The following is a 27,544-nucleotide window of genomic DNA, read 5'->3' as shown; positions in this document are numbered from 1 at the left end:
TCACTTTTAGTTTTATTATTAAATTATCAAATAAATAATAAAAATAGATAGTGAATAGGGTTTAATATTTAAGTGAGCATTATATTATTTGTGTCTTTTATAACCCATCCCTGAAATTAATGCATATTTATATGTATATATATAAAGAAAGATGTGAGTATTGGGTCAAATCAATTACTAATTGAATTGCTCAAATTGAATATAGCGAGTAATTTTCAATAACTGAACTGAATTGAATAACTGAACTGAATTGATCGAATAGTTGCTAAAATTGAAAAAAATAAAAAAAATGATAAATAAAAAATAATAAAGTGCAAATAGATAAAAGTAATTCAAAAAATAATTATTACTTAAGTAAGAATAATTAATGCTCAAATAAAAAAAATATTAATTGATTAAGAATAATTTTTACTTGATTAACTTTTCTAAGCATATTTTAATAAAAAAACAATACACAATTAAAAATATTTAACAAGAATGATATTATTCGATTAAAAAATTTCTCATAGTTGATTAATAAATTAAGTATAGAGATTAATATTTTTGTCAAAAAATTATTACTCAATTAAAGTATTTAGTTACTTGATTAAGTACGATGTTACTTGAACAAGAATAATTTCTTAATTAATTAAAATTTTGAGCGTAAAGATTTAGGTCTATTCAATTATTTTAATTTTTTAAATAAGATTAAATTAAATTAAAATAATTAAAAACTCAACTGAATCAGAAGTCAAACTGCTAATTTCAATCTGCTCAGGCACTTAGACCGCGTGGACAGAATGGCAGAGAATGAAAGAGGGAGCGAAGGAGAACAATTCGTTTATAGAATCAGTACGGCCGAGGAGTGGCAGGCGCTGCAAAGAGATGGAGCCATGTTTGGCGGCCAACTTGACAAGTCCACCGGCTGTATTCATCTCAGCATGCTCCATCAGGTGTCGCTTATTTTTTCTATTTTCCTCACCTCAAACAATTTCTGGAAAACTAATATCTTTATCTTATTCTTTCTGATTTTAGGGTTGAATTGATGTGTTGTCACGCTGATCAATTGCATCTGTATTTCGCACAAATATTTATTGATTTATGACTGTCAAGTTAATCTGAAGCACAAGTCTTCTGACTAGGAAGAATCTTATTAACTGGAGATTGGACTTAAGGCTTTTGTCTCTCTAACTGAAGCTTGTTGTAGCTCTCGTCGTTCGTTGCTTGTGTTCTGTGCATTTTTATTCATGATAAAAGCACAGGCGCATAATTGATCGGCTCCCTTCAAGGTGGGTGTTGGAGGACGGGGAGTCCTGATTAGGGGAATTCCAATGTAATCCATGAGATGATTCAAATTGGAACCTAACCTATAACTTGAAAGATGTTTGGAGAGACACCGGCAGTCGAGCTATCGGAGAGGAATAAGAGTGGGGGAGCCTTGAGCAGTTTATCGGGGAGGGAGTGGCAAGAGTAATTAGAGAATAGAGTACTTGTTTCTTCTATTGGGCAATTGGCCTCTTTCATGTGTGCTATTGGCGAAGGACAAATTATATAGCCAAGTGACTTGTCATTTAGCCAATAGGCTCCTTGTAACTCATGGGAGAATGACCAGCTAGCAACAACGTGATCTAGAATGTGCTTGTGATCACAAGTACTTTTAGATGTGATGGTTCTCTCTGTGGCATCTCTAAATGGAAGTCAATCACTACTGACTGGTTGGGAGCATTTTGAGTATCCTAATACCACATTGAGTTCCACCTGCCCATTCCAAGTGGCAAACCACCATGGCTTCTGCTGAGGCCATGGTGGGAGCTTGTTAATGGAGATTTGGTGAGATAAGGTTAAGAGATCCATTCGAAGAGATTGGCAACCCAAAATTAGGAGTTTCAATGGAGGAGATTAGGCGAGACAAAGTTAGGAGGTCGTTTGAGAGAGATTAGGTGAGCTAGAGTTGGGAGACTTGGCTTGAGCATACAACTTCTTGTGTAGAGAAGCAAAATAGAATATAATATTTGTGTGAGATTTATCTATTTAATTTTTTTCATATTTGTAAATTCAAAACTCCACTTGTGGGTGGAGTAAGACCTTCAACAATTGGACTCTTCCTTATCACATTCAACCTAAGCTTGAAAAAAGAGGATACTTGTATTAGGTAACCAGGATGGTCTAATATTCAAGTTGAATTCTAAACCAATATTAGAATGCTACAATTCATATAGTTGACCCCACCTAGTTGGATTGAGCATTATGTGATGATGATATTTTAAAATTCAAATTAAGAAATTAGGACTCCCACAATACAGTAAAATCAAGAACACTAGTACCAATCTGTCATAACCCCAAAGGCATTAGTATTAATTGTTCTTTTGCTTGTATTTTCCCTTAGTTGTACCTTAGGCTGTGTAGTGTGTACTTCAGTTTTGTTAATAACTGTATGGATGTAACAATCTATAAATAGGCTGTAGAATAGAGAATAGGCAGCTAATGAATGACATTTGAATTCTGTTTCTCTCTCTTGTTTCTTTAAATTCTTCCTCCATTCTTCTGAAATCTTTCCTCCTCCTTTTGATTTCTCCCTCTCTTCCCATTCTCTCACTTCCATTCCCTCCAAATTCCATTCTCAACCCTAGGTAAACCCTAGGAGTTGTTAGTTCCTAATGATGGCAAATATATCCCAAGAGGGGGGGTGAATTGAGATTTATATAAATTTTCGATAATTTAAAACTTTGATTGTTGGCAGAAAACTAGGTTTCAAAATAATCATTTCTGTTAAGTAGGTTTCGAAACCTACTATATATGTTTCGAAATATACCTCACTGTTTTGCTAGTTTCGAAATATAGATTATATGTTTCGAAATATACTTTTATGTTTTGCTTGATTCGAAATCTTTTAACTTGTATTTCAAACTAATGATCTTTGGCAATGATGATTTACATAAATAAGAGTATATCAAAGATGTGTTCATATGTATGTATACGATTAGGCTCAAGAAAACTTTGTTTTAGACTTTGAAGGCAATTCTTTTGAAAGCATGTGCAATAAGCAATAATGATAAGCTAAAGCTAAAGGACACTTTCACACAAGATATATAGTAGTTTGGCACCCCGCCTAGTCTACTACTTTCAAACTTACTCACTTGAAGAATTTTTCAATCCCAATCACTTTTTACTATTGATCAACCACAACAAGGGTTTTACCACGGTTCACCCTAAAACCTTACAAAGTGAGTTTTTACGGGCTCAACTCAAACCTAGCACCAAGTGAGTTTTTACAGGCTTAACTCAAACCTTACACCAAATGAGTTTTAAGGCTAAACTCAAACCTTTGACACAATGAGTTTTAGGCTCAACTCAAACCTTACAACATTAACAAGATAATAAAGTTTTATCTATTACAACCCAATGAGCAATAAATGCCTTACCGGTGGATGTACAAAACTTTGTACCGGCTTAAGATGAGGAGAGCTAGAGAGGATCTGACTTCTTGTTTCAACTTGCTTCTCCTTCTCACTTTCAATGCACAAGAGTAAGATGAGTGTGAATCTTCTTTTGAAAGCTCAATCAAACATTTTGATCACCACTTGTGCTTGAGTGTGTGTCTCTAGTGTGTGCTCACTTGTTCTTGCTTGATCAATCTCAATCAATCTCTTATTGTCTTCAAATACCTGCTATTTATACCAAGAGATAGAAATCTGGTTGTTTATAGCCGTTAGAGACAAGACATAAAAGTAGGTTTCGAAACATACATAATAGGTTTCGAAACATCACAATTTTACACATAGGTTTCGAAACATAGACAACATGTTTCGAAACATACAACCTTTTACAGCTGGACAAGCACTTCGAGACAACAATGAATGGGAGACAAAAACTTATGCCCACTTTGAATATTTTAAAAGCACTCACATTCAAATTTGAATTTGAATCTCATAGCATTGAGAATGCATTAATAAAATGATTGAGAAGCTTTTGATAGATAAAGAAATGTAAAGCAAAAGCATCTCGATTTTGAATGATCTGCCGACAGAATGTCAGAGGTTTCGAAACATGATATGTATATGTTTCGAAACATACCTCTTTGGAAATGCGATTTCGAAACATGACATATAGGTTGCGAAACATAGTCCAAAACCTGATTTGAAAACACATGCATTGTATAGATGTTTCAAAATAACATACACATAAAACATTGAAAACCTTTTCAAATGGGTTTTGAAACATGCATAGAAACATGACAAATTTTTAGAAACATTTGCATGACAACACAATCCACAGCATGCATACATCACAGCATATTTACATTTATTTAGTTTAAGTAAATGGAAAGTAAAATATAAATAAAAGAAAATGTGGACATGTAAATAACGAAGTACCCTCTATTTGGATTCAATAAAAATATCTAGAAAATTAAAATCAATAACTATAAGAAAGTAGAATTTGGGTTTTAGTACAAACTCAAGATTTAACAATATTACACCCTCCAAAAATATATACTTTCTATTTAATGAAAAATTTATTAAAAATCGTTTTATCACCAATGAATGTTAGCTATTGAAATACCGGGAGATAGTTTTCCAAAATGAAAACATTTTCTTATATGTCTCTTTATAAGGTGCTAACCTTCCAGACTTAGTCAAAATAGGGTTTTGAAATCTTGATACTTGAAATTCATTTGGTTTTCATTTTCACATAGTAATACTTGATATTAAAATTGATATTTGTTCAAAACCATACACTTGACTCATGACTTAGGGATTAAACCAATATATGTTTTTCATCATCAAAACTAATATACAAAAATGTGCAACAACAGGAGTGTGTCACAATATATGTTTTTGATGTAATCACGGAGGTCGTGATCATCTTTGCAAAGAATGAACCGGTCCGCCCGGAGGTAGCGTGAGCATGGCGTCGCCAATAGCTTTATTCGTGGACAGCTAGACTAGGAATGACCATATTTTCCTTGGCACTTACTCGAACTTTTTGATTCAAGGTTGTCTCGTGCCGGTCGAGATGCAGACGCAAGGGTGAAACACGGTAGTTCAACGCAGCTTAGATGATATCAAATAGCTAAAGCGAGCGAGGTTTGGTGGCCTATAATAGAGATTGAAAATAAAGTGATTTTGCAGCTATTTCAGATCGATATACAATGTACAAATAATCTCTACAAAGCAATAGTACTATTTAGATATGAGATAATTCAATGTGATATACATTATTGTTTGTTGATGTGCAGCCAATATAATATACTGTTAAGTAAAGTGGAAATTAATACAATTAAGCAATAATGTAAAACTATAGATATTATTAATGTGAATGTTAATAATTCATAGCATCGTACTAACAAATTATAAACTTGATTATACGTATACATTATCCTCAGATAGTTTTTGGGATTTGGTATTGTCCATTTCGGTCCCGATCCATTGGGCAGAGGAGGCGCCAACAAACTCTTGAAGAATGCGTGGGATCTTAGCTTAAGTGGACGTCAGAAGCCGCTTCGTCACATTGAATGTTTTCCAGATATCCTCTCGCGACGCTTTCTCCGAAAGCCTGTACGCTTTCAATGTTCGACCGGTCTTCCAATAATCTATCTCATTGATCCAACGTGGAATATTTCACGTAAAAAGTAATAATGTTTTAAGATCCGCCTTTGATAGGCAAATTCAAGTTTGTATTTCCTATTTCATGAGAAACCGCTTATTCAAAAAGCATAAGAGCCTAGCGGCCAACGCAGAAAGATAAGCAAGAAGCGTTACACAACACTAAAAGCAAAAACAGATTTCCCACCAATCCGATGTCTCTATCAATTAGGAAGGATAAATCCGTTCAGAGTAGTTTATGAGGTGGGCCAGTAGGCCTTAACTAAAAAATAAACATTTATTCATGAGATCAAAACTAGGAAGAAAGGCTCAATTGACAGCAGTAGTGGGAGATTTTACGGGTCTTACCGATAAGATTGGGCCTATAGCCCATAATTATAATATATGTTGATGGTTCATCAACCAATAGTGCGGACATTGATTCCAGCGTCCGATTGTCTCCTATCTCTTGCGTTGTTCCGACTTTTGCATGTGAAGTGGGATCTCTCCAGGGTTTTCTGGCCTATTAAAGCACGACAAACATATAACAAAGTCAATAATGTTTGCTCCTTTAATCGCGTTATATGGTTGGATTCGGTGCCAACAATATTTAATCTCTGATATTTTGTTTTGGACCATTCTTCAGGATAATCTAATTTACCTTCTTACTCAGCCACCAAAGTTTTAGTGATAATGCTGGGATACTCACGACCCAAATTCCTTGCCTCTCCCATAACCATCCACAACCCAAGCCAATTGTGCCGTGCAGTATTCGCTGCATGCGTTTGTTATGCTCGTTTTTGTGAGCTCTTGTTAAACAAACATAAAGCTTGGGCAGAGCTGATACTTCGCCAAGGCTTCACCAATGACATCGAAGATGTGGCGCTGGTGTTCGCATTTTTTTTATGCCTTTATGATCCGTTGCAGGGCAAATTGGAACTGCTTGCTGTCAGGGACACTCCGGTTTTCGTTTATGTGTCGGGCAAACTTTTGGATGAGTTCTTCAATAAGCAACGTATTACGCCTTCAAGTGGCGGTGTTGCTTTGGCTTGCATGATTCCGCCCCACATCAATGACATCTCGTTGCAAGAAATGGTTCGCGCACATGATTGCGCTTGATCGGATAGATACAAGAGCAAAAAAGATATCGCATACTTCATAGCCATCCAACTCAGTGACTGGTTCGTTGAGGAAACTATTGATGAGGTGCAGACGCAAGATGGTTCAAGGAGAGCTTGCCGCTTCTTTCATCAGACCAATGACTCCAACATGTCCCTTAGCCGTTACGACATTGTGGCTTTTGGATAGACACTCTTCTACGATGAGTTGAATTCGGAGACGGTTCTTGCAGCTTCACCATGTTGCGTTGATCTGCTATATGACTATGAAATTTTTCTTCAGGAAAGTGAAGTGTATAATAGTATAGGGCGTTATCCGAAATCCGTAGTGCCGCCCAAAGTTGCCATTGTCAGAGGTGGGCTATCTGGCCTTGTCGCTACAACAGAATTACTGCGCGCTGGCATTAGAGATGTACTCTTTTTTATTCACCTGATGAGATTAAGAATAATGCGCTGTTGTCGATACCCTATGGTGACGATCAGCATCTCGTGACCTTGTTCCGTGTCATGCCTTTCCCAGCTAACCAAATTTGCCTGGCTCGCTATTTGAACAAGTTCAGGATTGTGACCGACGCACGTTTTCTCGTCGCAGGCAGGAATGACATTGTCCTGTATTATCGCCGCAAACGCCACACGTGGCCTGCCGGCCAAGGTCCACCACCTTTATTTCAGCGTGCATACGCCAGCTGGAAGGCACTACTGCGTGAAGGATGCAAATGCAGGGGCAGAAGGCTTACACCTCCAATGGAAATCACATCGATGTTGATAGAGCGTCGATTCACTGTAGCCCGCAAGGCATGGCAGGCTTGGCTCGGAGAGTTCAGTCACTTCCCATTCTATACCGCATTAGTGGAGATCTTCACGAGTGTTGATCCTCCTGGTGGTGAAGCCTGGCAAAGGCCCAATGATTTTGAAGTTTTCGGGATACTAAGATTTGGTTTCGGGCGAGTTTCCTCCTGTTATCATGCCGGTTTACAGAGATTCTGCGGTGGATAATTGATGGCCACGAGGAGGATTAACATCTTATCATCGGCGGTGTCTGCCTTTTAGAGGCACGATTACGAACTGAGATATTTCAAAATAGCCAGTCACAATCACGATTGTGTTTCGATCCAGTGCGCTGCATAGGTAAGAAGAAGGGAAAACTCAAGGTGTGCTTAAAGAACGGCCAATCTCATGTTTTTGACCAAGTAATCATTAGTGACAATACCAAAACTACGCAGATTTTGCCTGGTTTGGCTGGCGATGAGATCTTTTTCAGTTATGACATCCCGCACGCCATCAGAGACTCACATGCCGGTGTCACTTCAAGGCTTCTGATGGTCACGAAGCATAAGTTTTGGAACAACATTGATTTTTCAATCGCGATCTGGAGTGACGGGCTTGTTCGAGAGTTATATTGCCTAGATATTGAATTGCCACAGGGAGTGGGCTTAGTCTTATTTCATTACGCTTTGAAGGATAACTTCTGCAAGTTGCTTCAACTTTGTGACAAGAAGCAACGGTGCCTAGATCTTGTTGAGGAACTTGCTGCGATCCTTCCCGAGTTTGCTGTGCACCTAGTCCCGATTGATGACGACTATGGTCGATATGTGTTTCACAATTCTCCAACAGACAGTTTTGACGGCGTTCCTTCCAGGCTGAATCATCCTGGCCAAGATGAATATACCTAGCGTCTCTTCTATCAGTTTCAGGATGCCAATTGCGAAGAGAAGGACAAAGGACTTTATTTGGCGGACAACGACTATTCCTTCTTCGGAGTCTGGGGTGAGAGGGTTGTATAGGCCGGAATCAATGCAGCTTGTGTCGTTGTTAGCAGCACCGGTGGGACGCTCTCACCCTTCAATTTTTTGGACTGTCTGCTAAGCAAATACAGTTACTAGCAACTAGCTTTGAATCCATGTTGTATCATTGTATTGCGCGTTAGTTTTCTGAGTTTGAAATAGTGATCGATGTAATAATAAGCATATCTATAAAAGTTATGTTTTGAAGAATATAATTCAAGGTGTTTTCTGAGTTCATTTTTGCCATATAAATTATTAACGCGAATGTTATAAAAAATAATGGCGCGGATAAAAAATAAAGGGTAATATTTTCTTTTTTTATTTTCCAGCTTTTAGGAAATTATACGTCTCCTCAAATGAGGAAGGGTCATTTAGACAAGACCCACTACCGAGAAAATTATCGGTTACGTTTTGCCGCCTTTTTAAGTTTAGACCAACCTTCATTTCAATGGTGGCATCACATGTTCATGTGCGCATGCATTTGCACGATGATAGCCATATGTTCATCATGTGAAGAGCGTTTGCCGGCACGCAAATCAATGAGATTCCCTTTAATGGACGTGACGTCATTGCGTGCGTTAGGGAGCAGCGCCGCGACTTGCCTCGAGCAATGTGGCGCTTCGATGTCCGTGACCAATCGCTTTCATTTGGGCATCTGGATGTATTAGTGGTGCACAAAAGAACATGAAAGCCATCAGACAGGCACATGATGGTACAGTAGCATGTCACCATCGTTACCCTATTCAAAATTTGAATTTGCGTCCTGCAATACTGCAGATAAGTCATATTAGCATCCAGGCAGTTGGAAAGAAGGTCTCCAAATCTACAGCGATCAAAATTTCAAAAAGCATCTAGAAAAATACAATGTTCCATTATTGTGCAAATTGCGCATAGAACGCATCACTTTTCTTCTCTAGGGTCCTCTCGCATTGCTCTTGATTGTGAAATGCGAAAGACCGGCAGCAATTTAAATACATGTTGCAAACGATCTGAACCTCTATCCAGATCATGCGTGAAAGCTTCATCACTGTAAGCCTCTACTCTAATTTCAATTATACTGTGTATATCCTAATATCTATTTTCTCCGCCTTTGTTTGATGCAGAAAATTTTTCTCTTTAGGATGGCACTGGGAGGAATTAGTGTCCCGGAAATGGCTATTAAGTTTGGGACGCGTCGATCGCCTGCTACAAGTTCATGAAGCCAAAATCCAGGAGGAGCATGGCCAAAGAGGTGCAGCCATTCGAGAGTCCTCCTGCCCAATTTCCCCAGGGAGCTCATCCGAAGATTGGCGTTCAGTCCTCGATTTCTGAAATCGGGAGTACATGGCTTGAGCCTCGTCGCTGGGCAAGTTGGGCTTGCTGCATAGGGGCAGCTGAAAAACCAACGCGCAAATTGAAAGAAACTTAGGAAACCAACGCGCACGTGGGTCGCTAAATTTTATTCATCTCTTTTTGAGATGATATTAATTATTATCTATGTTTTATTTTGTTGTTTGGAATAATTAGCGAAGGACGATGCGTTTCTTATGTGTAAAGTATATAGTATTTTAACGTCTTTCTACACAAAAACAAACAGTGCAGTATTCGTATTGCTCTATTCTGTATCCCGGTAGGGAGATATCTCTTTCTGATATGATATTATGTTTCCTGAGGTGGTTTGAACGTTTTATAGCCATGCATGTCTTGTAAATATAACAGGCAATCGACGCGTCGCCGAACTTAATAGCCATTTCCGGGACACTGATTCCTTTTAGCGCCAGCCTAAAGAGAAAATTTCTGTGCATCAGACAAAGGCGGAGGAAATAGATATTAGGATATACACAGTACAATTGAAATGAGAGCAGAGGCTTACAGTGATGAAGCTTTCATGCATGATCTGGATAGAGGTTCAGATCGTTTGCAACGTGTATTTAAATTGCTGTCGGTCTTTCACATTTCACAATCAAGAGCAATGCGAGAAGACCCCAGAGTAGAAAAGTGATGCGTTCTATACGCAATTTGCACAATAATGGAACATTGTATTTTTCTAGATGCTTTTTGAAATTTTGATCGCCGTAGATTTGGGGACCTCCTTTCCAGCTGCTCGGATGCTAATATGACTTATCTGCAATATTACAGGACGCAAATTCAAATTTTGAATAGGGTAACGATAGTGATATGCTACTGTACCATCATGTTCATGTCTGATGGCTTTCATGTTATTTTATGCACCACTAATACATCTAGATGCCTGAATGAAAGCGATTGGTCACGGACAGCGAAACGCCACATTGCTCGAAACAAGTCGCGGCGCGGCTCCCTGACGCACGCAATGACGTCACGTCCATTAAAGGGAATCTCGTTAATTTGCATGCTGGCAAACACTCTTCACATGATGAACATATGGCCATCATCGTGCAAATGCATGTGCACATGAACATGTGATGCCACCATTGAAATGAAGGTTGGTCTAAACTAAAAAATGTGGCAAAACGTACTCGAAATTTTCTCAGTAGTGGGTCTTGTCTAAATGGCCCTTCCTCATTTGAGGAGACGTATAATTTTGTAAAAGCTAGAAAATAAAAAAAGAAAATATTCTCTCGTCATTGCGTGACTACCCTTTATTTTTGGTACGTGCTATTATTTTTTATAACATTCGTGTTAATAATTTATATGGCAAAAATGAACCCAGAAAATATCTTGAATTATATTCTTCAAAACATAACTTTTATAGATATGCTTATTATTACATCGATGACTATTCCAAACTCAGAAAACCAACGCGCAATACAATGATACAATATGGATTCAAGGCTAGTTGCTAGTAACTGTATTTGCTTAGTAGACAGTCCAAATGATTGAATGATGAGAGCGTCCCACCGGTGCTGCTAACAACGGCACAAGCTGCGTTGATTTCGGCCTGTACAGCCCCCTCACCCCAGGCTCCGGAGAAGGAATAGTCGCTGTCCACCAGATAAAGTCATTTTTCCTTCTCTTCGCAATTGGCATCCTGAAACTGATAGAAGAGACGCTAGGTATATTCATCTTGGTCAGGATGATTCAGCCTGGAAGGAACACCGTCAAAACTGTCTGTTGGAGAGTTATGAAACACATATCGACCATAGTCATCATCAATCGGGACTAGGTGCATAGCAAACTCGGGAAGGATCGCAACAAGTTCCTCAATAAGATCTAGGCACCGTTGCTTCTTGTCACAAAGTTGAAGCAACTTGCAGAAGTTATCCTTCAAAGCGTAATGAAATAAGACTAAGCCCACTCCCTGTGGCGATTCAATATCTAGGCAATATAACTCTCGAACAAGCCCGTCACTCCAGATCACGATTGGAAAATCAATGTTGATCCAAAACTTATGCTTCATGACCATCAGAAGCCCTGAAGTGACATCGGCATGCGAGTCTCTGATGGCGTGCGAGATGTTGTAACTGAAAAAGATCTCATCGCCGGCCAAACTAGGCAAAATCCGCGTAGTTTTGGTATTGTCACTAATGATTACTTGGTCAAAAACATGAGATTGGCCGTTCTTTAAGCACACCTTGAGTTTTCCCTCCTTCTTGCCTATGCAGCGCACTGGATCAAAACACAATCGTGATTGTGACTGGCTATTTTGAAATATCTCAATTCGTAGTCGTGCCTCTAAAAGGCAGACACCGCCGATGATAAGATGTTAATCCTCCTCGTGGCCATCAATTATCCACCGCAGAATCTCTGTAAACCGGCATGATAACAGGAGGAAACTCGCCTGAAACCAAATCTTAGTATCCCGAAAGCTTCAAAATCATCGGGCCTTTGCCAGGCTTCACCACCAGGAGGATCAACACTCGTGAAGATCTCCACTAATGCGGTATAGAATGGGAAGTGACTGAACTCTCCGAGCCAAGCCTGCCATGCCTCGCAGGCTACAGTGAATCGCCGCTCTTTCAACATCGATGTGATTTCCATTGGAGGTGTAAGCCTTTTGCCACTGCATTTGCATCCTTCACACAGTAGTGCCTTCCAGCCGGCGTATGCACGTTGAAATAAAGGTGGTGGAGCTTGGCCGGTAGGCCACTTGTGGCGTTTGCGGCGATAATACAGGACAATGTCATTCCTGCCTGCAACAGAAAAACGTGCATCGGTCGCAATCCTAAACTTGTTCAAATAGTGAGCCAGACAAATTTGGTTAGCTGGGAAAGGTATGATACGTAACGAGGTCACGAGGTGCTGATCGTCACTATAGGGTATCGGCAACAGCGCATTATTCTTGATCTCATCAGGTGAATAAAAAAGAGTAACATCTCTAATGCCATCGTGCAGTAATTTTGTTGTAGCGACAAGGCCAGATAGCCCACCTCCAACAATGGCAACTTTGGGCGGCACTACGGATTTCGGATAACGCCCTATACCATTATATGCTTCACTCTCCTGAAGAAAAATTTCATAGTCATACAGTAGATCAACGCAACATGGTGAAGCTGCAAGGACCGTCTCCGGATTCAACTCATTGTAGAAGAGTGTCTGTCCAAAAGCCACAATGTTGTAACGGCTTAGGGACATGTTGGAGTATTGGTCTGATGAAAGAAGCAGCAAGCTCTCCTTGAACCATCTCGCGCCTGCACCTCATCAGTAGTTTCCTCAACGAACCAGTCACTGAGTTGGATGGCTATGAAGTATGCGATATCTTTTTTGCTCTTGTATCTACCCAGCCAAGTGCAATCATGTGCACGAACCATTTCTTGCAGCGAGATGTCATTGATGTGGGGCGGAATCATGCAGGCCAAAGCAACACCGCCGCCTGAAGGCGTAATACGTTGCTCATTGAAGAACTCATCCAAAAGTTTGCCTGACACATAAACAAAAATCAGAGTGTCCCTGACAGCAAGCAGTTCCAATTTGCCCTGCAACAGATCATGGAGGCATAAAAAAAGTGCGAACACCAGCGCCACATCTTCGATGTCATCGGTGAAGCCTTGACGAAGTATCAGCTCTACCCAAGATTTCTGTTCGTTTAACAAGACCTCACAGAACCGAGCATAACGAACGTATGTAGCAAATACTGCGCGGCACAATTAGCTTGGGTTGTGGATAGTTATGGGAGAGGCAAGGAATTTGGGCCACGAGTATCCCAGCATTATCACTAAAACTTTGGTGGCTGAGCAAGAAGGTAAATTAGATTATCCTGAAGAATGGTCCAGAAAAAAATATCAGAGATTAAATATTGTTGGCACCGAATCCAGCCATATAGCGCGCGGTTAAATGAGCAAACATTATTGACTTTGTTATATGTTTGTCGTGCTTTAATAGGCTAGAAAACCCTGGAGAGGTCCCACTTCACATGCAAAAGTCGGAACAACGCAAGAGATAGGATATAATCGGACGCTGGAATCAATGTCTGCATTGTTAGTTGATGGACCAACAACATATATTATAATTATGAGCTATAGGCCCAATCTTATCGGTAAGACCCGTAAAATCTCCCGCTACTGCTGTCAATTGGGCCTTTCTCCCTAGTTTTGATCTCATGAATAAATGTTTATTTTTCAATTAAGGCCTACTGACCCGCCTCATAAACTGCTCTGAATGCGTTTATCCTTCCTGATTGATAGAAATATCGGATTGGTGGAAAATCTGTTTTTGCTTTTGGTGTTGTGTAATGCTTCTTGCTTGTCTTTTTGTGTTGGCTGCTAGGCCTTTATCCTTTTTGAATAAGCGGTTTCTCATGAAATAGAATATACGAACTTGAATTTGCCTATGAAAGGCGGATCTTAAAGCATTCTTACTTTTTACGTGAAATATTCCACGTTGTGTAGCTCTAGTATCTTCCCCTAACATTTTATACATAAAACAACTGTCATTGAAATGTCGAATTTATATTATAAATATCTCTGGGTCGGAACGATGACACAGGACTTATATAATTGAGTAATTTTCATCGCAGTTTTATTGCAATATAACGTATGAAACAGCCTCACGAACATGCCTTTTCGCAATTGTCTGGCTTACATAGCCCGTGCGTTTCATATCACAAACCTTCACTTCGTGATTTTAATCTACCAAAAGCCCCTCTGATGGCCTCACTTGGTGTGTCTGGGTGCACACTCTTACGGAAACCACTAGGCTTATCCCCCTTCTGTTCAGAGAGGCCATCCCCCGTAAACCGGCTTTGTACCCACGAAATGGCGCTCTTGAGCGCTGCAGCCCACAACTTTGGGTAAAGGCTGGGAACAAAGAGGATTAAGAACGCAACTGCGAAACGAGCGTTCTGAAAATCAACGAAGAGCGCTTCCTTTGTGACTCTCCGGTAGATCATGTTCACAAAAAGTAGCATCGTACTGGGGAAAGTTGGGCTAGCAGTCATTGTGAAGAGACAGAGGTCATCCGAACTTTGAGATGGATCGCACACATGTAGGCCTGCTCTAAGAGGGGCCCAAAATAGGCGAGCCCAACTAGGCCAGCGTACGAATCTGTTGGAAAAGTTGAAACACAAATGAGACAGCTAATCACAATAAACGTGACCCATATGAGGGACTTGCTCTTGAAATCATCGCATAAGACGACTCCCTCATTGTTCCCTACGGTCCACTTAAGAAAACTGAGTGCATCCTGACGATCCTGCTTATGATAGCTTACTTGCACGCCGAAGCGGTTGCTATGTTCTAATGTTTCGAACCAAGTGTAGGCATAGGCATTGCAGTGCTTCAATCCGTCGTGTTTGTTCGTAACTTCAACAACTTGCGAGCTCGTCAGTCGGATCTGTCGAATATGTTTCGAAAAATACAGATTGAATAAAATTTTCCAGTTATGCATCAACATTTGCCAGGAGATGCTGATGGATGATTTGGTAGCGAGATTCCATGGACCGCGAAAAGTCGTGCGCCGGTAGTTTAGATCGAAGATGGCACGGACACCGAAGAGAGCTATGGGCAAAAGGCCAAGGTAACGTTGGAATGTGATGAACCGCGCAAGCCTCTCGTCAGCCCATGGAAAGTTCCAGATCCCAATTGCTATGATTTGGTTCTGCAGCTTGATCGGGCCAGACAAAAATACTACGAGTACAGCGCCCAGGAATACTGAGATGGTATCCGGAATGACCACAACTAATTGCATAATGACGCCCCAGAACTAGAATACAAGCCTCTCTCTCAAACCCATGTGGGCACCTTGCTTCCATCGCTCTTCCTATCTTTTGATGGCATGCACTTTGATATTGAAGTATTGAAGAGTGACTGGAGGCAAATAGGCCAACCAGTTGACTTCTTGGTATATCTGGTCATGCTCTAAACGGTTCCAAGCCGCCAGCAATTCATTGATTTCGGTTGGTGCAGCTTTCAGAATGTGCATCCAATCAATGAGCTTTTGTTGTCCCTCAGATATTTTACTCAACTCATCCCGAGTCCAGCCATCTTTTAGTGCGCTTTCATTCGTCTCGCGAATGGAGCTTTCAAGGCTCCCATAGTCGTCGACATCCCTATGGTAGATCTGCATCAGGGCCACCACGGCATCGTCCATTGTAGCTGGGGGCCGTTGACCTGGATGGAGTTTAAGAACGGTCCACCTTCTTTCGATAGTAGCCCGCGCTTGGAAAGCACGTATGCATTCGACCTTCTGTGCCGGATCGGTCTCCACGGTGATGTACAAGTAATGCCCGCCCCAGCACGGGAGAGACATCAGCTTTCGAAAAGCTAGCTTCTGAAACCAGCTCTTGGGAATATTCGCAAGGACGAGCCGGTTTTCGACAGGGCAATCCATGAGAGCTAAATAAAATAGTGGATCTCGACTTTTGGAGAGTGGAAAAGAGGCTTTTGACAATTTGGATCGAAGAGTCGTAATTAACTTTTAAAAGCATAGAAACGTGGAGTGTTTCTTTATCACATGGTGCTATAGCTGGCTTCATTTGGATTTGCGTGCAAACTAGCCTCATCTCTTCCATGGCATCCAGTCAGATGCACGTCAGCGGACTACCTAATTGCCCTTTAAAAGTCATTTGTTGTAGAATAACGCTCAACCTCCAAGCAACAATTACAAAAAGGTTTTAGGCGAAGTCCAAGCGCGATCTACAAATGGCTAACTTCCCAACTGTGGGCATTATTGGATGCGGCAGTTATGGATTGACGTTCGCTCTAGATTACAACTGGCGAACATGCTAGTTGGCTAAGGTGTATGCAACTCCCCATCATTGCAGGATCTTCGATAAGGCTCGTCGGCAGCTCGACATTGAGGCGATTGCTAGCCGCTACCATGTAGACTTTGAAGAAGATTTGGGCAACCTCTACGATTTCGCCCAATACATCTTAGTTTTTGTGCCATCCAACGCTCATGACAACATCGTAGACCGCCTTAAGCCATATCAAGAAAAGTTACGCCGGTCAAAGTTAGTTTTCATCAGTGGCAATGGCATTGCTCCAATAGCGCATCGCGCACTAAATCCAGCCAACACATTTGAGAGTTCCAGAGCGTCATACACTTGTCGTGTAGAGGAATTGGAAAATGGAGAGGTGAAATGCTACATGAATGGTTTCAAGGTTCAAATGATCCTTGCTAGCTATCTCGAGGCGGACAGTGCATCCATCGACGCGTTGCAACACATTTTTGGAATGCTGGCAGAGCTATATCACGACTTACTTCAACTTCTTATGGTCAACAACCACAGCGTTGTTCATCCAACACCGTTGCTGCGAGGAAGGTTTGCGATCGATCAGAAGGCAAAAATGTTCCCTTACTAGGACCTCATGGGTGCACCATTTGTTGCAATGGAGATTTTGGCTGCTGACGACCAACTGAAGAAGCTTGCTGAAGAGTTAGGTGTCGAAAAACGGGAGACTGTTTTGGAAATGTTGAACAGAGACTATGGCACCGAATATCCTGATTTTCAGACGCTTGTCCAAAACTCCCAACCTCTCAATATGAGGCCAGTGTTTCCAACGAGCATGAATAGCCGGATGATCACACAGGACATTGGTATATTAGCTGTCCTTTATGCTTCTCTTGGCAGAGCATAGATTATTGGAAGACCGATCGAACATTGAAAGCGTATGGGCTTTCGGAGAAAGCGTCGCGAGAGGATATTTGGAAAACATTCAATGTGACGAAGCGGCTTCCGACGTCCACTTAAGCTAAGATCCCACGCATTCTTCAAGAGTTTGTTGGCGCCTCTTCCGCCCAATGGATCGGGACCGAAATGGACAATACCAAATCCAAAAAACTATCTAAGGATAATGTATACGTATAATCAAGTTTATAATTTGTTAGTACGATGCTATGAATTATTAACATTCGCATTAATAATATCTATAGTTTTACGTTATTGCTTAATTGTATTAATTTCCACTTTACTTAACAATATAAACTACATTATTGCTTAATTGTATTAATTTTCACTTTACTTAACAATATATTATATTGGCTGCACATCAACAGACAATAATATATATCACATTGAATTATCTCAGATCTAAATAGTACTATTGCTTTGTAGAGATTATTTGTACATTGGATATCGATCTGAAATAGCTACAAAATCACTTTATTTTCAATCTCTATTATAAGCCACCAAACCTCGCTCGCTTTAGCTATTTGATATCATCCAAGCTGCATTGAACTACCGCGTTTCACCCTTGCATTTGCATCTCGGCCAGCACGAGACAACCTTGAATCAAAAAGTTCGAGTAAGTGCCAAGGAAGATATGGCCGTTCCTAGTCCGGTTGTCCATGAATAAAGCTATTGGTGACGCCATGCTCACACTACCTCCGGGCATGGAAAAGGTGTTGTAAATCAAGTGGTATTTCAAATGGTCTATAGAATCTTTGTCCCACATTGGTAGGATAGAAAACTTTCCTCATCTTTTTATATACATTGAGTTTACTTGGGCTTATGAAAGTTGCTAGAGAGTTGGGCCTCGCACGCATGAGATCGGGCTAATCCAAGGCAAGATCGACGATTCCCCCTCCCCCCGGGCGTGAGTTAGGTCTCACATTGCAACCTTTTGTCGATTTTCTTTTTCTTTTTCTGGCCTTACCCAAGACTGCTTTGAATTGGTCTTCAACAGTTAAGAGTGAAATTGGGTCTCTGTTGACCAATTATTTTCGTCTTATCTTTTATCCTTCTGCTAACCACCTTATCTTATCTTCTTCTTATATAGGTAGTCTCTAGCTGCCGATTATCTCTCCCAACGTTCACACTTCTTCACCTATTAAAAGTAGTCCCTTCTTGCACTTGTGAGTCACGAGATCCATTGCCCTTCCTCTCTGTTCATTCCCTTTGCTGGGTTTGTTGCGAACTGATACACAAACCTTAGGGTATTTCCAAACACTTCTCAATCACAGACTCACAATGACCAGAAGACAGAAGCCAAACAATCATTCATACATAAACAAAATGAAAAACAGAAATGAAAAGCGAAATGAGACAAAGAATTTTTACCGTGGTTCACCCAAAATAGGACTACATCCACGTTGAGCTCCGATATGGAGAGCTCACTGCACTAAGAATAGAATCAAAGAATACACCCACATAAACCCTCTCAATCTCTCTGTACAAACAGTGGTTCGAGAAACAAAACTTGTCCAATAATCACTTAATATAAATTAAGAGGCAAAAATCCTATCGAACCATATAACTTAGCAAGCTATACAAACATTTACAGAGAATGGAAGTAACATAGAAGCAAACCAGAAACCCTAGGTCGAAGACGAAGGTCTCCCTCTTCTCAAAACCCCTTTTCTTTCCTTTGATATTTTGTCTCTTTCGTCTTAAACGTTTGAGCAGTCCATATCCCGAGAGAGAAATAAATAGCGATGATCGAGGGCTGGGATCAGATCGTGCAAGCACGATATATATTCCAACAGAAATGGCAGACGGGCAAGAGAAATTGAGCGGGCGAGATAAAAGGCAACCAAGCGCCATCAGAGAGCAGCTGATGGTTGCCACGTGCTGCCATCCAATAGCTGCCAGACGGCAGACTGTGGTTGCTGCACGTGGCCCTCCAACAGCTTACTCCAACGACATCGTTTGGAGCTTCATGGCCAACAGGGTTCATGCACCGTCTCTTGCTCTCCTTTTGTTCCCAAATCCCATGAGTGCACACGTGTTTCAAAGAGCTTGTTGTATCTTGGGGGATAGCCACCTGAGCCTTTACATTGTTTATTGAGGGGTGGAAATTATCCTTAAGGTCATTAACGTTTGCTGTCACGTCTCGACTTTCATACACTTGTTGCCCGCCTCTGTCCATTTTCTTCCCACAAAAGAACAAGATGAAATTAAGTTTGAGTGAAAATTCAAAGCTTGCCCACAATCAGTCCATTACTTATGATTGAATCTAAATTCACAATTAGATTAAGCCCCTAAAAGATAGTTAGGGAAGGCCATGGAACCACTTAAATGTCATGTAAGTGACTGAAAGAAAGAGAAAAGTCTTTCGAAGAGAAATTGCAAAGCCTAATGATGAGTTTTCAACACAAATTGGCCTATCATCCCATAAAAGCTAAACACCTTCAGCATTTTTTTCTTCTTTTGTATTTGGACCATAATTGAGAAATATAGCAGTAGAGATGGGGGAGGGGCTTTGGATGGAAAATAACAAGGAAACTTACATAATTAAGAAAAATGTGCTGGTAGTATGCGCAAGTGGGATGATGTTGATGTGGATATATGGTGATGATGGCAATAGTATATGATGGTGATGTGGATATATGGTAGCAAAGTTTGTCAGAGTTAGCAGAAAATCATGGATACAGTTTGTTGGTGCAATGTTCTGTATTTGCCCCTTTCTGCTATTAATGTTGGTCTGTCTGTCGTGTTTCATTAAGTTGTTTTGATTTGCCAAAATCAATGCGCTGATGCTAGCAACGTTTGGCATTGATTGATAGGAAGTATGCTGCAGAACTATGGTAGTTGTGAAGATGCCTGCAGAACTATAACAGTTCTAGAGTTTGAACAAGATGTGGACATATGTGTAACATCTCTGACATTTTTGCCACCTTAGTTAAGGAAGTTAATTGTCCATATATTTGTAATTTAGTCATTTTATGAGGAAATGTTTTGTATGAAAAACAATTTAGGGAGACACCAAGCAGTGTCCTTTCTTTGCATATCTTTTTAAATATAATATGCAATCCCAATTTTTGATGTTATTGGAAGCTCTTTCAAGTTTTTGAATTCCCAAAAAGGCCTTCATCCTACTTGCTCAAGAGGTTAAAAATTTCTGTTCTAATTTTAGTTTTTTTCTTTTTTTATTTGCACCCACAATCTTATCAGTTAACACACAAGCTTCCCCCCAGCTGAATTTTTGGAGCTTCTGCCAATTTTTTGCTTTGCCAAGATTCTCTCCCTCTCTTCTTGGTTTTTCCATTTAATTTAATTTAGTTTCATTAAGAATGAACTTTTGCGTAATCACAGATAAAGGATAAGTATGTAAATCACTTGCAGAATCCATTTTCTACTCAAAATATCTGAAAGATGTTCTGTTATCTAATCTCTTTGCCTGTTAAGCATTGGTTAATCCTCAGAGGATTATCATGGGTAGTTTTCTGTAACATTTGCCAATTTTCCAGAAAAACTACATTGGCTAAAAGCTTTCCAGCTTATGAAATTTGAATGTACATATCAAGCTGGATTTCTTTTTTCTGTGAGTTGTATGCAATAAAGGATTGGTACATAATACTTGAATTGATAGAGAATCGGTTTCTTTGGTTATATCATCTTCTTGGTTTTTTCTAGGTTTATTATCTTCTGGCTTCAATCTGGTTTCATTATTTCCTGGCTGATTCCATATTTTCTTAAAGATCCATCACTTCTTTTTGTGTTGAATCCAAAAGTTATATTTGAATTGAGTCCTTGCAGTGCTATTAATTCTGGTTGCAGTGATATGGAAGGCAGACATATTCATGCGTGTTTGCTTTGCATTTGAATTTTTACCTCCCAGGGAGTGCATTTCACTCACCATATTAAAGTTACAATTATTTTTGTCTTTTTCTTAGTCCGCGTCCCATAATCTCAAGTTCACTGCTAAATATCAATTCAGCAATTATTGTTTTTCTCTATTTATGTTTTCTTCTAATGCATAAGATCAATTGCTCTCTATTTATTTCATTTCTTGAATTCTTCTCATAACTCTTGACAACATCTAATTAGAGAGCACATGTAATCCATTTGCAAGCAAAACTTAAGAAAATTAAAGCAGGTAAAAATTATTTGTTAATTTTTTTGTGCCTTGATGGCAACAATGAATTTGCTCCTTTGTAACTAGAAGGTCATTTGGGGTGGGGGGTGTTTGGTTTCAAGTTGGGCAGGCATGGCCTGTGCAGATGACTAGTTAGTATGCATTGTAACTCATGGATGGAAGAACTTGGGATTAAAGCTTGTTGTATCTGCTAAAGAACGAAAACAAGGAGCAGGAGAAGATTGAACCCTTTTTGTTGTGAGACTATTCATTTGTCAACTACGCCTTTGTTCTTAGTTGATTGTGCTAGGAGAGTGCCTTCAGATCTCTGTTGAACATGGTAATACTGTTACCATTGTTTGCAGGTACAGTCAACATTGCAGAACTTCTTTCTGAACAGTAGCAAGGACCTTTACCTCCTCCAAATTGATTCTAAAAAGGTACAACTCCCAATGATTCATCATTGTGTTTTTGCTTGTTTGACCAACAAATAGTTTGCATGAGAGGAGCATATGTTTCACGCAAGCTTGAAAGAATCTTGTGACGTCTGTAATGACTGGAGCCTGTTAGCTGGGGCCTGCGTCCAATATTTAGGTTCAGCAAGTTCTAGGGATACAGCTAGAAAGCTCATGGTACATGCTGAATTTTTTATGTTTTTCCTAATTATCAACTTCACAATACATTGGTGCTGAAGCTATAGAAGAGTGTTCTATTCCTTACCTTCGTGAATACCATGCCTAGGTTGTGATTCAATAAATATCTGCCCACCCCATGAGAGCTCAAATTATTTCATGTTTATGCACTAGTATCCTGCAATTAGTTTTCCTCTTTGCTTGACAAAACTCTTCTTGGCATGTATTTTATGGCAGCTTGGAGAAGGGTTAGCATATGAAGCTGTAGATGACTCAAATGTCTTTCCCCATTACTATGGTCCATCTCGGAGTTTCAGTCCTCTCCCGCTGCATGCAGTTTGCAAAGCTGAGAAGATAACTTAATCAGGTGGCCAATTCAGTTGTAGTTTGCTAAGCTGAGTGTGGTACCTACCAGCTTTTGATTTGGCTTTGTGCCTCCATGTTCCATCTGATTTGGCATTGCTTTAGTTCGTTTTACTGCACATGAAGAGATTTCTATGTGCTTGTTACTAGTTTCTGCCAGAGAGACTAAGGTTCTACTCACAGTTGATCATATAGTTGTTATCATTCTCCTAGTTCTAAGGCTAGGAATTGTGACCGCTATTGCATGGTGGGAAGGTCTGATTTCACTGATTTGTGTTTTGGTGTCAATGCATTTTATTTATTTATACGCTCTAAATGTTATTTGCAGCAGCCAGCAGGTGATATGGTTCCTGGTATTGTCTGCCTTCTTGCGCTATGAGACAGTTAATGTTTAAAAATGCTTCGAAAGACATATAATTACAGATCTCTCTCTCTCTCTCTCTCTCTCTCTCTCTATGTGGAACTTCACGATGATACTCTAGGTGTGAACGAATCTGATTACCCCATTTCTTTTGTTCATCTTAGTTTTGACTCGTTGTGCTTGTGTTGAGTTGGGTTGGGTTTGGTGCTTCGGCCGTTGGCGAGGGCTCTACAAAGCTAATCAATTGGCTTGGTTAGAAGTACTTTTGGCATCAGTTTGTGACAGAATAGGGGTTGTCTGGCCAATATTGATTTGATCATCTTGGTTGGTGTGTGGGTTGAGGGCTTTCCAATTGCCCTATTCATGATGTGAAACAGCACTTGACACTGAAGAATGACTACTCTCGCCCGTAGTGTTTCTGTCCCAATTTTGGCTTTTCTATTTTTTGATGGGTTGTGCTCAAACCAGTTCCCATTATTGTTTGTTTTATAAATACTTAATACATTTCAATCTCTATTACATGCCGGGTTGAATATAATCACTTCTTACAGATCTCCAATCTAATAAATGATAATTTCTGTCCTTTCCAATAAAGGCCAGCCAGATCATCAATGATCAAAGAAAGGGGGCGCACCAGCACCACATAGTCAGTCAATGGTTGGGTTGGGATGGATCGAAAGCGACAGATTGTGAACAGTTGTTCAATAGTTTTGGAGCATATATTAAGTAAACAGTGGGAGAGGAAAGTGTCGTGCCAGACAGAATGATTTGAATGCAACTTCCAAAAGTCTCCAAAAATATGAGTTAAACTGGGATAGGGAATTAGTGATGGTAGCAACCCACATTCCTTTTTAACTTTCTTTAGTGTAAAACAAATGGTGGAAGGAAAGGAACCGTCCCTTATCACCACCCTCCACCCTCCAATTCAAGCCACCCACTTCAGTCTCATCTTTTTTTTCTTTTTTTGTTTTTTTTTTCTTCACTTTTTAGACTAAACTAGCTAGCATTATTATATATAGTTTATATTAAGATTTTTATACCTTTGTATGATTATTATATTAATCACAATTATATTTTTTTGACGATAGTTATATTAATGGTGTTACTATTAATTAAATCATAATTATACATTCACATTCACGTTCGCAGGTAACCCAAAAAGTAGGATACTTCACTGATTCTTCAAGGAAAAATGCTAGGGGCATCACTGATTCTTTAATGTCATCAGTGATGTGGCACCCCATCATTGGAGGAGTGATGGATGCCCCCTAGCATTGCTCTTCTCCAAGTGTTACTTTTTCTTTTTTTATTTTTTTATTTTTCCTTTCTTCCTGAATGTGGGCTTGTGTGGATGTATCTTAAAATAAATATTCAAAAGTCAAAACCCACTCATTCCAAACAACACATGCAGTGGTATCATTTTTGTCATTATGTTTGGAATTTAAATAAATATAATCGACCTCTCTCCCCCCAATTATTTTAATTTTTTTTAATAATTATGGAGCCTTATCAAAATTTTTAGTTGAGATCAAAATCAAAAATTGAATAATAAGTATTTAAAGTTATAATAATTAAAATATGTTTGATATGTCTAATTAATTAATAGCCAATCCAAAAGGTCAACAAAGTAAGAGAATCTCATTATTTATAATACATATATAATACTCCACAGTTGCAACTTAAGCAAATTATTTTATAACTGCATGCTGTATTATTTTTTTATATATTTAATGAAACCTTAATTAATTGATTAGGAACCAGCAGTACTGCATGTGCCTGCCCTCACAACTAGTTAAACCCAGCCAGCCCACCCTTCTCTTAATTAGGAGGGGATGGGTATGGGGATTGGGGAGAGTCCTGCAGGCCGTAAAACATAATAAAAGATTGATTACTTTAATTATTATTATTGTCTTGTAACATACGTTTACTGTTGCTTACCTTAATGTTTATTTCTTGCTGCTTTGATTTGCAAAGTAGCAGCAGCAGCAGCAAGTTGGCATGTATTTTATACGCAGGTACTGTTGGCTTGCAGTAATTAAGCAAGCATCAGGGTGGTGGTGGTATACATATATCATATACTGTATACATATATATGGGTAATTAGATTCATGAATATATATTAATACAAAATATCACTATAAATACGTACCTAAATAACATTTTTGGGTTCTAATTAATTAATGTTCAGTTGCAATTAATTATATATGTTATGTGCTAGCTAGCTAACTGGGAAGAGAAGAATAATTAAGCTAGCCAAGGTTTCGCGGTGTTTAATAATATTAATATTGATAGGTAGATAGATGTGGACAAACTGACATATATGAAAGGAACTTTAATTACTGTTAATTAAGTGCCTTTAAAGTAGATGATCTGGAAGGGATTCCCCCTTAATTGTAACCCCAATTCATTAATTCATTGCTATTTGCAAGTGATGATCGATGGGTCTATTTTTCTCTTATTGTGTTATTTTTTTTCTAACTTGTTTTTATATTTACATATTTATATATGTGTTATCGCATCAATATAAATATATAACATATTAATAACTAAGTATTTAACTAATATTTTTACAATAACTTGTACCTCGAATTCTTTTTTTTTTTTATAAAATATAATGAATGATCTAAAATTATGTAGCAGCGTGAAATAAGAGCAGTTGCAAATTGGCTAAATTCATATTTTTGTTCATTTATTTTTTTATGTTTTTTTCTTGTACTGAGTTGAACTTTTCATTATTTGATTATTACACCTATGAAAATGATTTTCGAGTTAATTTAATCTTTGTATTGTTTTTTAATCTGTATAACAATCTGAACTTTTTTTAGTTTCTATTATACCCTGCACCTATATTTTTGAGTTAATTTAATCATGTACTTTCATGTATATATATATAAAATAAAGTGCAATGATAAAATACACGTCACATTTTGTTCATGTCAAAATATATAGATTAAATTGACTCGAAAATATAAGTCTAAATATGTAATCGAAATAATAAAAAAATTGAGTTAAACATATAAAAAAAATCAAAATATAAGAGTTAAATTGAATCAAAAATACAGATTCATATATATAATTGAGATAACAAAAAATTTGAGTGGTTACACGAAGAAAAAAATGTGAAAGTATAAAGATAAAAAAATAGATTTGAACTTAAAGAAAAAAGAAAAAAAAAGAAAGAGAAAGAGCACTTGCAAATTTAATTTCTTGGAAAAGGAAAAGCAAAGGGGGTTTTTTTTTTGTTGTTGTTGTTTTTTTGACTTTTGTTATGGAGCTGGAAAGCTTGATTAATTAATAATTAAGAAGAGAATGGTGTTTAAATTTTGAGGTTATTAAACACTACAATCATTATTAGTGTTATATTCTATTAAAACTGTCCAATCACATCATACCATAGTGAAAGCTAAAGTATATTCTCATCCAAGAATATTATGTTAATCACATCATGTACGTATCTGCCATTATGAAAGCTAATTAAAGTGTGTTTTCCTCCTCCTCGAATCTTTTGGCAACTCCCTAATTAATTAGAACAAACCTGGGGAGGGTGAAGGCTTTAATCACAACTTAAGAGCTAGCTAGCATTGGTTAATTAGGTTTATATTACCACTTAATTAGGGGTTAATTAATTATATAGATATATGAGTTGGCTGGCAAGCAATAGTTAATTAAACTTGTTACGTTTATAAAAAATTAAGTATAACTTTAATAAAAATAAACTTCATTATATAATTATTTAATGGATATATAGAACAAAATTTAGAATTTTTTCTGATAATTTAAGCATTATAAATTAGAACCCATACCTTTCACTTAGATCTAAAGTTTTACACTTTCAATCATTGTGAGTCCTTTCATTCATTACATCCAATAGAATTATTTATTTTTTTATTATTTATATATAAAACAAATTAAAGGAGCAGGAAAAAGCTCAATAATTTTATAATTTAATATATTTCATCTTGATGCTCACCCTCCAATAATTTCTACTGGTCAGCACCAAGCAAGTCGCAAATTATTACGATCACTTGGTCACTTAATTAAACTATTAGAGTCCCACAAAGCAATTACTTGTATCGTTAATTAAGGGTGTGGGGGGAGGCTTCTGTATTGCTCAAGTTAATAAAAGAAACTGTGTATATTGTAGGAATGTAGACAATATATATATATATATATATTTGAATAAACATTATATCTGACAGTTCTTCATCCCACATATTCATCATTGTGGATTATGCTATACATTGTTATAATTAACCCAAAAGGTGTAAATAATTAAATTTTAGCATTTAATTATAAGAAAGATGTGATTTTTATAGTTTTTTTTTATAATTTGACAAACTACGTACGTACTTTCTGATATATTTATATATGATTTTAGGTTATCTGATGACATTGAATGGGTTTTAATAATGTTTGGGAAAGGAAGGGGCAAAATATAGAAAGATAATTAAAAATATGATTATACTTTTGTTTGAGTTAATTAACATTCTAATTCCTACATATATATATATAAATATATATCATAAGCAAGCAGTTTACTTTATTCTTAAGCAGTTCTTAGTAATATATATAATTATTCTTGTATGTATGTA

At 38.3% G+C, this 27,544-nt stretch overlaps 1 protein-coding gene across 1 annotated transcript; it reads left to right on the top strand.

Annotated features, from left to right (window-relative positions):
* Nucleotides 1–743: 743 nt before the first annotated feature.
* LOC127796691 (uncharacterized) lies at nt 744–23,031 on the top strand. The gene is made up of 3 exons (XM_052328980.1): nt 744–932; nt 21,962–22,036; nt 22,466–23,031. The coding sequence occupies exons 1-3, from the start codon at nt 780–782 to the stop codon at nt 22,589–22,591; spliced, it is 354 nt and encodes a 117-aa protein (XP_052184940.1). The 5' UTR covers nt 744–779; the 3' UTR covers nt 22,592–23,031.
* The last annotated feature ends 4,513 nt before the right edge of the window (nt 23,032–27,544 follow it).

Source organism: Diospyros lotus, chromosome 3 (genome assembly GCF_014633365.1).
Source record: "Diospyros lotus cultivar Yz01 chromosome 3, ASM1463336v1, whole genome shotgun sequence".
NCBI classification, from domain to species: domain Eukaryota; kingdom Viridiplantae; phylum Streptophyta; class Magnoliopsida; order Ericales; family Ebenaceae; genus Diospyros; species Diospyros lotus.
The sequence above is the reverse complement of the archived record's forward strand: the minus strand, read 5'-3'. Positions and strand labels throughout refer to the sequence as shown.

Coding starts and splice junctions, on each gene's coding strand:
- LOC127796691 (XM_052328980.1), top strand. CDS start 780: ATGGCAGAGAATGAAAGAGGGAGCGAAGGAGAACAATTCGTTTATAGA. Junction 933..21,961: donor ATCTCAGCATGCTCCATCAG/GTGTCGCTTATT, acceptor CATTGTTTGCAG/GTACAGTCAACATTGCAGAA. Junction 22,037..22,465: donor TCCAAATTGATTCTAAAAAG/GTACAACTCCCA, acceptor ATTTTATGGCAG/CTTGGAGAAGGGTTAGCATA.